We start from the raw sequence: 14,647 nt of genomic DNA on the forward strand, positions 1-14,647 counted from the left end.
TAATGCATTTATTTAACTGAATACACAGGATATAGTATGGAAGATTATTTCTGACAGTTAAAGGGAAAAAAAAGATGAAAATTTAGCTCTGATTAAAAATAATACTCTCATAATTTTAACTTTTATCTCATCATTTTAACTTTTATCACATAATTAGGACTTTTAATCTCATAATTTCGACTTATTTATCTCATAACTGACTTTTCATCTCAACTGAATCTTTATTTGATAACTTTAACTTTTTATCTCATATTGATGACTTTTTATCTCATAATTTTGACTTACTGTGGGAATATTTTTCACCTAGCTTTGTTCATTTAATTTAATTTATTTATTTATTTTCTATTTTTTGTTGGAAATGTGTTTCCATACATTGCGATGTATGGCGTATAACAGTCACATGTAACAGTCCAAGGCTTAAATATTAAGCAGTGGAAATGTCTGCTCATACTGTATAACTTTATGATATGATTCTGTATTTTGATGTATATATTTGATTTGCTGTGGACACATTAGTTATACATTCCCATCCTCTGTGACAGATGTGCTTATTATTAGACATGGGTGGATGTTGTCACGCTCACATGACTGCAGGGAGGCTCGTGGATGGCTCAGGATTGGTGGGACAGAGGTTAGGGAGGCGGGCTTAGTGCTATGCTGGAAATCATCTTGCGTAGCGCATCTGTATCAGCAAAAACACATCGCTGTGATGAGTGGGCCCAGCTAAATCCAGCCATTCATCCTCACACGGTTTAGTTTACCTGCCCGGTGCTCGTCCTGCCTGCTCAAGGTAAGACTGAATCTCATTTTCAGACCTGGTTAGAGTACATGTTGTCCGCCGGCTGGTCTGCAGACAAAAGAGCGGACATGGGTGGGATTTAAATGGGAGGGGATCAGCTGTGTGAAGAATGGGTTGCATTGTCGATTTCACCCCCTTTTATCCTATGATGCATCCCTTTGCAAAATCACCATTATTCGTCAATGATTTGTGTAGTTTTTCTGTCATGATGTCTGTAAAGGATGGATAATGCTGATATTAACTGAGCTCGCAGCGTCTCCACCGCAAAACAGAGGCAGCCCCCCTCTTTTGAACTCCTCTATCACGCTTTGTTTATCATCTATCTAGAAGGATTTGGTCGCATTCAGTGCAGATGCTGTCAGATCAAATGTAATGTGAGATTGTGGTAGATTTTTACCAGTCAGCATCACAGAAAAGTGACTGTGCAGAATGTAGGCCAGGATCACTCTACATAGAGGATTATTGTGACTGTAAATAACCAGAGTTTTAATGTCAATCTCTCTTTGTTCTTGTTTGCATGTGTGGTGTGCTTGTATCACCTTCAATTTCCTTAGATTTAAAAACCTAAACACAATGGGTGACCACAGTCTGTGCTGCTCAGGACTTAACTATTAGTCTCCATATATAACCCATCAAAAAGCAGCCCAAGAGTCAAAGCCTTTACTGCATCAGGTGACAGCATGGCACAGGTCGAGGAGCCTCAAACTGAAGGAGAGGGAAGCCCCCAGATGATCTCCTTAAGATCAGACGTATCAGGGAACCATGTGGATGATGGAGAAGTGGGACCCTCCATAAGGAGGAAGAGGAGGAAGAAGAAAGACCCCCGACCGGAGTCCATTATCGTCTACCGCTCTGATATGGAGAGAGCGCCTGGGGAGGACCAAGGCAGCGAGGAGGCAGCAGAGAGGAGCACGGAGGAGGGAGCTAAATTCCTCTGCACACCTACAGGCGAAGGTGAGACAGGTGTCAGGAGCGTCAGCAATCAGTCGTGAGTTACACTGAAAGAAGCAAGAATTAATCATATTTCTCTATTAAAGGGTAAATCTACCTGTTTAACACCAGGTCTTGGGGAGTACTACTGCAATATGTGAAAAAAGTAGTATAACGCCTTTTGTGGTTCCAGAGGAAGCTGCATGTAATCTGATAAACTGGGATGTCACTCAGTGGGTAAGTTGCATTGTGGGCAATGTAGACGGCAGGTTTTGAAAAGTAGTTTACTGGTCTAGCATGATATAGACAGTTTAAAAACATTCAGCAGAACCTGAGATATCACATACGCAGTGGTACTACCCAAGACCTGTAAACACACTTCAATGATTAAATTGGTGGACTTGCCCTTTAAGGTTAACAGATGAAAAGATAAAGATTTGAAGTGCTTTTTGTGATCTTCCAAAGAAGAGGATGTGTAACTAAGGGAACCATATTTTTTGTTGTTGTATTTTATTATCTCTTAACAGGAGGAGGTTGGAGCCTTCCTCCAGACAGTCGCTACGTGACCCTCACCGGCACCATCACCCGAGGAAAGAAGAAGGGGCAGGTGGTTGACATTCACCTGACCATGACAGAGAAGGAACTCAGGGATCTGGCCAAGTCAAGGGAACGTCTTGATGCAGAGTGCGAGGGCGGAGAAGGCTCGAAACGCTCCTGCAGCTTAGGTGTGTGTCAGGGGCCACATGTTGTGCTTTGGAGCGTCTCCTGCGCCCCCGTGGTTTTCCTCCTCTCCTTCATCACCTCCTTCTACTACGGCACTCTCACCTGGTACAACGTCTTCCTGGTGTACAATGAAGAGCGGACGTTCTGGCACAAGATCACAATATGCCCCTTCCTCATCATCTTCTACCCTATGCTCATCATGCCCATGGCAGTGTCTCTGGCTCTGTACTCGGCCGTGGTGCAGGTGTCCTGGGCCTTCAGCGAGTGGTGGATGTCCGTCAGAGACCTGGAGAAAGGCTTCTGCGGTTGGGCCTGTGGGAAGCTGGGACTGGAGGACTGTTCCCCCTATAGCATAGTAGAGCTGCTTGACTCTGACACTGTTTCCGGCACTCTGCAGAGCAAGGCACCAAGCGAACACGCCCAGACGTCATCCGTGTGAAGGTCCAAGGCTCCTGTTGATGTCGGCCGAAGTCAAAGTGACATGATTGGAAAGTATATTTAAGCTATTTCACAATACTTTTCTGTAAACACTGCCTAAATTGTGCTGAAATGCAACTACTTCAAATTTTATAAAGCATTATTGTGTCCAGGTCTCTATAAATGATGATGAGCATGTTGTTTTGTAGGTTCTAAGAGTTATTTCTCAAATCACTGAATCCTACTCAAAGACTTTTTGATACACTTAGGCCTCGTTGCCTCCTGCAGTGAAGTTAAGATAAACTAGCTGCAGACACTGATACACGTATTGTTGGAGGCCTGAAAGTTAAAACCAAGTTTCACTTCATCTGTAAATATCTGTAATTAAACCTTATGTGATCACTGTGCTGTGCACTGACATCACAAACAGTACTCACGTCACAGGCAACGCTGTGACGTCATCATAATCACTCAGTGAAGTCGTATTTGAAACAAGGCTGGATTACCAACTGGGGAGAAGTGGGCATTGATTGGAAATATGCACCACTGAGCACAAAACTGATAGAAAAATAAGCAGCGAAGGCGATGTCTTGTGAAGGGTTGCTGTGTCAGCATGTATAAACTTTATAAAACAAGGCTGATGTTACTCTATATACACTTAAAAATGTGCATTACTTTTCTACAACCATGGAGGACTGAAACTGCCAAAATTCAAAACAAACAGAGCAACAAATACATGGCTCAATTAATATGCTATTAAAGGCACTAAATATAATATTAAAAAGGCATTAATTAATTTATCAAATTTGACATAAACCGATATTTCCGTGTTAATTTGCTTTTCTAATTGTTGATGAAGCATAAATGCACAAAGCAATGTAAAAAGAAAATATAGAAATAAATACGTTTGTGAAAATAAATAGTTGGAAAATGCAAAGGGTAAAAAATATAAAGAAATAAATATGTAAATACAGTTTAAAATAAAATAATGAATAAATAAAATGAAAAATCAAGTGGGAGCGTAAATAAATAGCAAAAACAAATACAAGGTAAGTTAATGCAGAAGCCAGTTAAAAGGGAAATAACAATTTATAGATTAATTCATGTCTTCCATTAATTTTTGATATTATTCTTAGTGCATTTATTGAAATATTCATTTATTTATCAAGTCAGTTATTTATTTCTTTATTCATTTTTTATTGGGCAGTTTCAGTCCTCCACATAAAACAACTTGTCACTTTAGTTTTAAGCAAATGTTACTCAACTTGGAGTAAATGGTGCATTTGTCAGGACTATTTACAGCTGTGGAGTAATACGCATTGGGTGCTCTAGTGAGTATTTTCAGAAGCAGGAAGGTGTTCGTGGGACTGACTCAATATAAACCACAGTGTGCGTGTTTACAGTAATGAAGGAGCATTTTGCTCGTTTTGCCACAGGGCACCCCAGCAGGTTAATCCAGCCATGATTTGAAACCATAGTCAGGACAAGCTGACAAATCAGAATCATTTCTTTGGTGAATTAACGTTCTTTCACTCATGTTTTTATGTTCAAGGCATCAAACACAGAAGTTTTTTTTGTTGTCTTCACAGTTGTGGTTCATACAAATGAAGTTCCTGTTACATTTTTCTATACAGTCATATTTTTAATGTTGATTTAATTTATTTTTAATATTTAAGTCTAGTATACTTCCTCAAATTGTCGTAGCTAGGTGTTTTATACTCTGCACTTTGAAGTAAATGTGTTGCAAACAAATGGTTTAAATATTTGGTGATTCAGATGTTCATTTAATAAATCAACTTCATTTTCATACAAGTAAAGATCTGTGTGTATGGGTTGGGTCTGTATGTCACATTACATGTTGTGGAACCACAGAATGCAAAGTAAAGACTTGCACAAATTCAATAAAGTGTTATGTCATCACATCGCAACTATGTGCTAATTTTTAAATCTACATTGTGGAAGAGAAAAGAGAAGAAGAGAGAAAGAAGAAGAAAAAGAAGAGAAAAAAACCAACATGTTTAAATGCACAGCAGGTCATTGTTAAAATGTGCCCCTCAGAAAAACAAGCCATCATATAATATCCCTGCATGATGCACACAGATACAGATGGCTCTCTGGGGTTTGGGTGCTTTAAGATCTGATTATTGGCACCCTGGTGTTAAATTGGGGTGCTTACTGAAGGAAATCCATATGCTCCAATGCCGATTACAGTTCAGTAGTTATTAGCACTCTCAGGGCCAACACAGATTTATTAGCTTGCTTTACTGTCTGATTTTGTTAATACATTAAGGAGGTTATACAAAATGAACTTTCATAAGTGAATAAACAAGCTGTTTACAGAGGAAAGAAAGAAAGAAGAAAGAAAGAAAGAAAGAAAGAAAGAACGGTTTCAATTGCATTGTCCTTTAAGGTCAGTTTGTTTATTCAGTTTATTCAGTCACATATACAAAGAGAGTTTGTTTATTTAGTAACATTTCTTCCCCAAAACTAAACCTAACCTAACCAAACCGTAAAGGTTGAAACACAGGACAGAACTATGGGTCAGAACCACACAAATTAGCCAGAATAATGGCCACTGTATGATTTAGGTCATTACGCCTCAGTAGGCTTATTCTTCTGGAAATGTGGTTTTAGTATTTTATATTTAAAAAAAAAAATCCTAGTAGTGTGGAGAGCAACTAGACCTGCAGTACACATACAACGTAAAGAATTACAGTTATAGCCTGCAATTCAAATGATTAATAGAATAAGAAAAGTCTAATCAAACATTTTACATTTTGGGGGGGGGGGGTGCTTTGAATGTTTTGTATTTTTATTAATCTGTTCTGTACACATTTACTTATTATTATGTATATTGGTCCTGTTCATTGTGTATCTACAGAATATATTATTTATCATTATTTCTATTTGACCTCAATACAGCACAAGCTGAGCCATAATTTCAGTCACAGCGCGCGAGGCCACAGGAAACGCTGGAGGGTGTTTGACCTACATCTGATTACTGTATTTCATTGCCCTGACTCAGCGCCTCAAGATCGACAACAGCACGAATGACATAATCAAAGCTTGATTCAAGTCCACTCTGTTTCCTGGAGCAAGTGATATAATCGAAATCTATAGTGACTAAACAACAGTTATTGATCGTTTGAAGCGCGCTAAAACAGCTGCGGAACACTTGTCACTTCCTGTTTCTCTCCGGACCCATAACAGAGTGACACGCAGTCATTGGAAGAGGGAAAAAAGAAGATGGCAGGATCTAAAGTAAGTTACTTTCAATTACATTCCCTTAAGAGATTAATTTCACAAGGGTGCGACTTTGTCAGATAGTTGATAATGTTTTAAGTGGTCGTTAGGAACAAAGTCCAAACGTTAGAAACAAATTGTTCTCTTTCGTTGTCGTTAAGACGTGAAGCGTTAGCGACATGTTGGGACATGTTGAGCCGTCCCGCCCCCCATTGAATGTATTGAAAGCTCGTTGTGCACTCGTTTAACAGCGTGAGAACAAATAAAATAATGCCCTCGAAAAATCAAAACGGTGTCTTGTTTGTTCTCTTGTTGGCTTCTTGACGTAAAACCTGTATTGTAATGTATTGTTTACTTTTTCCTTAGTCAGCGTTGGTTCTGTGCATGGATGTTGGATTCTCCATGTCCAACTCTGCCCCGGGTGAAGAGCCTGCCTTTGAACTTGCCAAAAAAGTCATCCAGAAGTTTGTTCAGCGCCAGGTATACGTCTACTACACCTTTACAAACACGATAAACAAACTTAATCTGCCTGGAGGATCCACACTGAGAATGCCTTTTGTATTTTGACAGGTTTTTGCAGAGACTAAGGATGAACTGGCTGTGGTTCTGTTTGGCACAGACTCCACCAAGAACCAGCTGGACCAGGACGACCAGTACCAGAACATCACCGTGCATCGTCAACTCATGGTGCCTGACTTTGAGCTACTGGAGGAAATAGAGAATCAGATCCATCCAGAGAGTCAGCAGGCTGATTGTATCCTTTATGATTGATACTTCACAGCATATAGACATCTAATGATGTCTATATGCTTGTTTTATATGTGTTATTGGATGTTTATTGTGATTTATTTGCATCATTATGATTAAGTACCTTGTTTTGTCACATATTTCATTTTCTGGATTAGCCAAAACAGACATTTCTGTATAGTTATTTCAAGTTGTTCTTTTAATGTACAGTTAAGCAGGCGATCCTGTAAAGTTGTAAGGTAACGACTCGTGCTTTAGAGCCTGTTTGTGTGCAGATGATGTGTGAGAATCTATTCGCTCCTTAACTCCTCTTCTACAGGGATGGATGCTCTTGTTGTCTCCATGGATCTCCTCCAGACAGGAACAAAGTAGGAAGCAGCTTGTATTTCATATATAATTCTCATTATAGTGTTGTCCTGGTAGTTAATTTTGCTGGTGGGATTGTTTGTTTTCCGACGGTGTGACACTGTGTGTGTTCGTTTGTTTTATTCAGAGGGAAGAAGATTGATCGTCTCAACATTGTCCTCCTGACTGACCTCAACACTCGGGCCAACTCAGACCAGCTGGACGTTATTATTGAAAACCTCAAACAAGCCGGCATCACCCTGCAGTTTTTGTAAGGCTCAGACACATCCACAAAGTGTGATTTTAAAACAGATATAATCAATAAAAATTGTTGGGCAGTGCACAGGCATGGCATGCAAAAAGATTTTTCCTATCCGTCACATCAGTGTCGTTCTGCACTAATAACACTCCATCTAACTGCGCTGCTTTTGGCCCTGTCAGCTTCACTAATAGCTACTTTGCAGGAGGGTTCCGACTCTTCGAACAATAAAATACATTCACGCTGTTTTCATACACGCTCGAGGCAAAGATATCACATCCACATATATATTGACCTGTGAAAATGCATAATAATGATAAAAGTTTTGCAGTTGTGAGTCTGTAGTTATCATAAGAAATTGCTGCCATGTAATAATTAAGAGACATAACAGGTAAAAATGAGAGTTTACCTTGAAAAAAGAGACTAATTTATAGGTTTAAAAGGGGATGCTACACACATATTTTTATTTTAGGATATATACATGTACAAACACAATCTCTCAAAGACACTTACTGTTGTTATTGGAAGTTGCTCTGACTAAAGCTGGCATTCTGATAAATTATTAAGTTTACTGTGTGTAGTTTCATTGCAGTAATCAAACCTATGAAGCCTTCCTTCCTCAAGCATGTTTTTGACAAATGTTTTTATCTTATTTTTTCTATTACGATACAAAACATACACTTTATATTAAACACTCAAACAAAATAAAAACAAAACACATCACATAAAGGCACCTGAATATGATGGAATAAGGGACATTCTGCTGACGTAGTAGAACTGCATTTTGGTTTAATTTACTGTATGTACTTTCAGTTTGCCTTTCCCTGCGGAGGAAAACGAAGAGGGTGGAGGAGATGCAGACAGTGGAGGCCCCAGTCACCCAGGCGCAGGCAAAGGTCTGTCCAGGGAGCAGAAGGATGGCCTGGACATGGTGAAACATGTCATGCTGAGCCTTGATGAGGAGGATGGCCTGGATGAGATTTACACCTTCAGGTTAAACGCTGGATATTTCTTATGTCTTACTTCATTCTTCTTTATGTCTGTTTTTCTCTCTGAATCATTTCTTTCTTTCTTTCTAAGTGCTCTTATTGGATGATGTCGCATGACTTGGCTCTCCATGTGCTTCATTCATGCTGTAGGAAGGCAATCGAGCAGCTGTGTATGTTCAAGCGCATCGCGAGGAGACCCATGCCCTGGCCCTGTCAGCTGACCATCGGCAGCTGTGTGACCATCCGTATTGTTGGATACAAAGCAGTAAGTTTTCACTTAAAAGTGCACTGGATGAATATTAGTGGTGTGATAATTCTCCAAATCCACGTTTCGATTTGACTTTAATTTCAAAGGTCACGATTTGTTTTAATTTTCAATTTAAACACTTGTTCTTCATCAAAAATTTGAAATATTTGAGTTTCTGCACCTGCAAAACCCATCAGGAGATGTGCCGGACGCATGTGGATAGGCGAGGGTGGAGGGAAAAAGGTTTTTGGGAGAATTGCTGATCCTGCTTCTGATTTCGACGACTGAAATTGAATGCTCGTTTTGATCAATTTTTAATTTAGAATTTAAATTGTGAGACCCCTAATAAATATACACTGAAGGAGCTTTTTATTTGTAATTAGTATTTAGTTATTGTTTTATGACTAATTACTCATATTGTTTGATTGTTTTTAGATATTTGTCTTATTTAGATTAGATTTTGATAGTATTTATTTGTATATGTTTGTCAATTGGGTGACACTGTGGACACCTGAGGTTGTTGTGTTTTTTTTAACCAGAGCAACAGAGGCATGAGGAATCCATGATTTCTTTGTTGTTTTTGTCATCACATCACATGCCTATGCCCAGTTGTGTCATGTCTGAAAGACGAGTGCTGTCCCATGTGTGATCACGTCACTCTGCACTCTCTTCTGTAAAGTCTGCTTGTTTTCTTGATCTTTAATCTGGTGAATTAGTGACCCCCTGTGGCAAAAAAGTATTACTGCAGATAGTGTTATGTGAATTTAGGTCAGATGTTTGTTTTATTTTTTTACTTAAAAAAATGACTAAAACTCACTTTTTGATTATTATATCTGCATAGCAGTTTGTATCTTTAAACTTAAATTTAAAGTATTTGTGATGTATATTTTGAGAGGGATCCTTGGTTTTCTTTTTACTTTTGTATACAGATGACAATCCATCAATAACAGTCACATGTCAGTGAAGGTTTTCTCATCCACAAATACTTCTCATTGTGTAATCCAGGTGTTGGAAGAGAAACTGAAGAAAACGTGGGCGACAGTTGACGCACAAACTAACCAGAGAGAAGATGTGAAGAGGGAGACCGTCTACTGTCTGGATGATGACAATGAGACCGAGGTGCAGGTGGACGATACCATCCAAGGTGATGAAAGTTGCTTGAATTCAGATTGTTTTAAAGTTGTTGTACTTACTACTTTGTAATTTAAAAAAATATTTCTTTATGGTCACAGGTTTTCGTTATGGAAGTGATATTGTTCCATTCTCAAAAGTCGATCAAGAGCAGATGAAGTACAAGCACGATGGGAAGTGCTTTGCCGTTCTGGGCTTCACCAAACAGAACCTGGTATTGTACTTTTCATGCCAGTGTGATGAACGTGGCTTCTAAAACTTTTAAACTTTATTAACCTCCTGTCTCTGTTTTCCTGCAGGTCCGTCGCAATCAGTTCATGGGGAATCAGGTCATCAAGATGTTTGCTCCCAAGGATGATGAGGTGAGGAAGGAGAGACCTGCTTCATTGCTGGTGACCTCATGTTGATACTGAACTGTTTTCGGTCTCTACCATTCTGTCTGAGCAGCACGCAGGAGTCGCGCTGTCCGCTGTCGTCCGAGCACTAGATGAACTCAAAATGGTGGCCATTGTTCGTTACGCTTATGACCGGCGCAGCAACCCTCAAGTAGGAGCAGCTTTCCCGTGCATCAAACAGGATTATGAGGTAAGGTAAAAAACTCCTAAATGTACCTTATGTTCACTTAACACAGAGTTAATGGTGTGTCTCTCACCCAAACTAGTGTCTGATGTACGTCCAGCTGCCCTTCATGGAAGACCTCAGACAGTTTACGTTCCCTTCTCTTGACAACAACAAAAAGTTCACTCCATCAGGTACTGTCTCTACATCTCAAGCTTATTTGTTTAAATTTTTAGATACAAAACAGACTTGTAACTCACAAGCTCTCACATTCATTCATGTTTAACTGTCTGCAGCAGAGGTGGGAATCTCTAGGCACCTCATGATTCAGTTTGATTCAGGTTCAGACGGCTATGATGTAATTATAAAATGCTTATAAATTGTGTTCAAAATAAAACAAACAATTGAATTTAGTTCCACAATCTTTGCACACAGCCATTTTCACCAAAGCTCAAGAAGTAGCCTAGATTCGATGGTCGATGTTTATATCTGTTTCATTTCGACATCCAAAGGGTCGTAAGGAACGTACAGGCTGGTCCCACAAAACTGATACAGGCGATTCTGATGTTGAGAATTGGGTTTTAAATTTCCGATTTTTGACATTTCTGCATAGAGACTTAATCTTCCAAGAGAGAATTGCAATGCATCTAAGAATGCTCATTAGCACGCAGCTGAGAGGAGGGAACAACTTTAAATGCTCTGTTTACAAACCGCAGTCAACAAATCCTACTCATTCTGCCTGTAACTAGTTTTTGCAAAGGATACCGGTTGGCACTGCAGCTCCACAGTTTGATAATATTGTCTGCCCTTTCAGTCGACTCACGTCACTAACACTATGTGTCCTTTTAAAGAGAAAAATGAATTTTGTGTGGTCTGTGATTCCTCTAGACACCCAGCTGTCTGCTGTGGACTCTCTCATTGACTCCATGATGTTGGTAGAGGAGGATGATGATGATGGAAAAAAAACGGACATGTTCAAGGTCCACAGCATTCCCAACCCTGCCTTCCAGAGGCACTTCCAGGTACTGCAGTGCAGTTTAGCATTCCAGCACTCCTCTGACTTACTCTGAGTTGCGACAGATGAAGTTTTGAAAGGAGACAGCTGTGTCCTTTTCAGCTCTTTAGCTATCATATGTCTAACAAGAGCTTTAATTCCCAACCCAACCTTCCTTTCAGTGTCTGCATCATCGGGCAGTAAACCCCGGCACCCCTCTGCCACCCATGGAGCCGTGGCTGAAGGCCACTCTTGAGCGCCCTGATGTGATTACTGAGCGTTGCCAGGCTCCACTAAAGGAGGTGAAGAGGAACTTTCCTCTCACAGAAGTTGAGAAGAAAAAGAAAGTGAAGACAAGTGCTCAGATTTTTGGCAAAGAGTAAGTTTGATTCAGCGTGATGGCGGGTCTTTCAGTGTCTTAGACAGGGTTGTTAGTCATGTAGCGAAAAGTAAGTTGTGTTGTCTAAAACATCCATGCAGAAGATTGTGTAACAGCATTCAGAATGTTATTTTTCTTTCCTTTTTTAATCGACAGGCATGTTTGTAAGTGTGGTTTTATATTGTTTTCATGATGTGAGACTACATATCGTCCCAGATTTTGGTTATTGATATAGCATACAATTTGTTTTTTCATGGCTTTAAAGGCTGCATTACAGCAATGTATTTTTATGAACTTAACAAACTTAGCTACTTTTCTTATACTTTCCTTTACCCACAGGGTATTCAGTCAAAGATCTTGTAATATTTGATTTTGATGCCTCGTTCTAGCATTATCAGAATAAACTATTTTCAGTATTTTAACTGAACCTCTCTGCTGTTCACAGTGCTGAGGAGCCAGATGCCAAGAAGGCTAAAGGAGACGAAGAGGAGGAGGATTATAACCTGGCTGACATTGCTGAAGGCTCTGTTACATCGGTGAGAATCGGGAAAACTTAACGGCATAATAATTCCCAGAGAGAAAACCACTTGAACCACTTGTTTGAACACGCGTATTTAAAAATGTACATATCACTTATTTTTTTAAAACACGTAACCAGGTGGGAAGTGTGGATCCAGCCCGAGACTTCCGTACTCTGATCAAGCAGAAGAGTCTTCCATTCGGAGACGGTGAGGACTGTTTTTTTTTTGCCTGGTTGTATCATAAACTGTCATAATTCATGTTCAGCCCTGGTAATTGTGTTTATCTCTTTGTTTGGTTGCGGTGACCCTTGTGTCCTTTCCAGTCTGTCAGCAACTGACTCACAGGATAGAGCAGTTGCTTAGCAACAAGAACACACACTACTACATGAAAAGCATCACCTGTATACAGGCCTTTAGAGAGCAGTCCGTGAAGGTTAGTAAACATTCACTATCTTGTATGTGGGGAAATTCATGATGATGTGGGAGTTTCTGTGTGAAATAATCTTCTGATATCAGAAAGCATAGATTCGACTTTACCGTGGAGATTATGAGTCCACTGGAGGAGATTACAATGAGTCTGTTTCATTTCTCGAGACTTGAACCAAAGCCAATTTCAGTGCGAGTGTGAGTGTGTGCGCTTCTGCGTCCGTATGTAGATGTGAGCTTTTAGGAGACTCATAAATGTGTCTTATCTTTCATTTTTCAGCTGGGGAATGCTGATCTGTACAACAGCTACCTCCAGTCCCTGAAAAGAAGCATCCCAAATAGACGACTGGAGGTTTTCTGGGACCTGCTCGTTCAGGGTTTGTTAAGCCTCAATCCTCAGGGCTGCGAGATTTCTCTCAAATCACTCCCCCCTCGAGATGAGATTACATTTCCACATAACTGAGTGCAAACATTTGTTAAATAACACAAACAGAAACTGATTGATACTCAAGAGGTCAGTCAGCATTTGTGGACTTAATTGTTGCTGTTTGATTGACAGATGCCATAACACTGATCAGCAAGGATGAGGTTGAAGGAAGCACCGTGTCCAAAAATGAAGCTAATCAGGTGACTTAATGAAATCTCCTGTATTTTTAAGCCATGGGAGCTGTTGGTAGAAAGAGCGACTGTGGTCTTGAGACTGACCGAAGTCTGTTTTGTCCTCAGTTTCTGGTTGCTGAGGAGAAGAAAGTGGAGGAGGCTGCACCACCAGTTGAAGACACTGGAGATGTTGATGACTTGGTATGTGTTTCTGTGATTTTTAGGTTTTAAATATTTATCTAAGTTGCCCCAAACTCCTGCTAAATCCATTTCCTGTATATCTGCAGGATGTCTCTCAGTGCGTGTGTGTCTGATGATGTGCTCGGCCTGTTGAGACCTTTCTTATAAACTCTCTAGTCTTACATCTTTTTTTTCTCTTGCTGTGCAGCTGGACATGATGTAAGAAGGGAGCGTCTTAAGTGGACCTGCAGAGAAATGAGAAGAATGCAATGATTCAGTCCGGCCAGACCAAACCAATTCAGCCGTCCATTGTTCTGCCTCCCACTGGTACTCTTAGCTGCATGTATACCGCGCAGGTTGATGATATTACTGATGTTTACACCAGGACTGTAATGAAGATTATGCTTTTTTGTACAATTCACAAAAACTATAGATACACTGATCAATTGGCCGGTGAAAGGCTGGTCAGTGTCAGATATTTACGATGCTTTGCTGGTCAAATTTATTGTTATGTTATTTAGCCAAAGTATGTGCACTTGTTTCATCATCAGGTCAGTGTGAGTCTTTACTGCATTCTGCCGTCATTAACAGTCGCACTTTCTAACGCCTCCCTCCTCTCGAGGGACGGGGACATTACTCGAGCTGATGACAGGATGTGATCTGTCGTATCTGTGTTCTTTTGGGAAAGTAAAACATTGTTGTCGAGGTTTACGAATCGCACATTTACTTCCGAGTATGACGATCTGATCTTACCTTTTATTCCTCACATATCAATTACATGACTCCTGCCATTTTTACTTTTCACAATAAGAGTCCCGGATATACCAGTAAACACTGTAAATGCTTATAAGAGGGAGCCAAAATCTATGTAGACATTTCAGGGCATTAATTTATCTTGTTATTTTTATTAGTAATTTCAGAGTCAGCGGATTTTCCATTTTCTATGCTGTAAATTATCATTCTTGGAAAAAAAAAAATGTAATCCCCTCATCAACTTTAAAAAAAACAAATGTTATCCACCAAGAACATTGCCATCTGTGCATCTCTAACAAAAAACTCTTGCAAGAACTGTATGTTGTGATTTGTCTTAATTCCTTAAATATCAAAATTAAATTTTTTTTATGAATCTCTCGTTTTGATTCTGTTGTCATTTTCAGTG

The 14,647-nt window shown here is 39.7% G+C and overlaps 2 protein-coding genes across 2 annotated transcripts; both read left to right on the forward strand.

The window, feature by feature from the left end:
* Positions 1 to 624: 624 nt before the first annotated feature.
* Positions 625 to 4,797, forward strand: tmem169b (transmembrane protein 169b). Its single transcript, XM_084361687.1, has 3 exons — positions 625 to 790; positions 1,354 to 1,753; positions 2,257 to 4,797. Exons 2-3 carry the CDS (start codon positions 1,480 to 1,482, stop codon positions 2,889 to 2,891), a joined length of 909 nt encoding a protein of 302 aa, XP_084217813.1. The 5' UTR covers positions 625 to 790; positions 1,354 to 1,479; the 3' UTR covers positions 2,892 to 4,797.
* A 1,223-nt stretch (positions 4,798 to 6,020) lies between these two features.
* LOC311262328 (X-ray repair cross-complementing protein 5-like) lies at positions 6,021 to 14,614 on the forward strand. Its single transcript, XM_084361646.1, has 21 exons — positions 6,021 to 6,130; positions 6,479 to 6,592; positions 6,683 to 6,866; positions 7,179 to 7,227; positions 7,353 to 7,475; positions 8,277 to 8,456; positions 8,603 to 8,717; positions 9,705 to 9,843; positions 9,932 to 10,044; positions 10,130 to 10,192; positions 10,278 to 10,415; positions 10,492 to 10,582; positions 11,277 to 11,410; positions 11,565 to 11,761; positions 12,207 to 12,297; positions 12,420 to 12,489; positions 12,606 to 12,715; positions 12,989 to 13,085; positions 13,268 to 13,335; positions 13,435 to 13,509; positions 13,697 to 14,614. The coding sequence occupies exons 1-21, from the start codon at positions 6,116 to 6,118 to the stop codon at positions 13,709 to 13,711; spliced, it is 2,181 nt and encodes a 726-aa protein (XP_084217772.1). The 5' UTR covers positions 6,021 to 6,115; the 3' UTR covers positions 13,712 to 14,614.
* Positions 14,615 to 14,647: the final 33 nt, after the last annotated feature.

This window comes from Pagrus pagrus (assembly GCF_965226575.1).
Source record: "Pagrus pagrus genome assembly, chromosome: 9".
NCBI lineage: Eukaryota > Metazoa > Chordata > Actinopteri > Spariformes > Sparidae > Pagrus > Pagrus pagrus.

Excerpts from the sequence above, each read along its gene's own strand:
- tmem169b (XM_084361687.1), top strand. The coding sequence starts at position 1,480 with ATGGCACAGGTCGAGGAGCCTCAAACTGAAGGAGAGGGAAGCCCCCAG. Across the intron at positions 1,754-2,256 it reads CTGCACACCTACAGGCGAAG|GAGGAGGTTGGAGCCTTCCT; the intron begins GTGAGACAGGTG and ends ATCTCTTAACAG.
- LOC311262328 (XM_084361646.1), top strand. Across the intron at positions 6,867-7,178 it reads AGAGAGTCAGCAGGCTGATT|GGATGGATGCTCTTGTTGTC; the intron begins GTATCCTTTATG and ends CCTCTTCTACAG. Across the intron at positions 10,193-10,277 it reads TTGCTCCCAAGGATGATGAG|CACGCAGGAGTCGCGCTGTC; the intron begins GTGAGGAAGGAG and ends CTGTCTGAGCAG.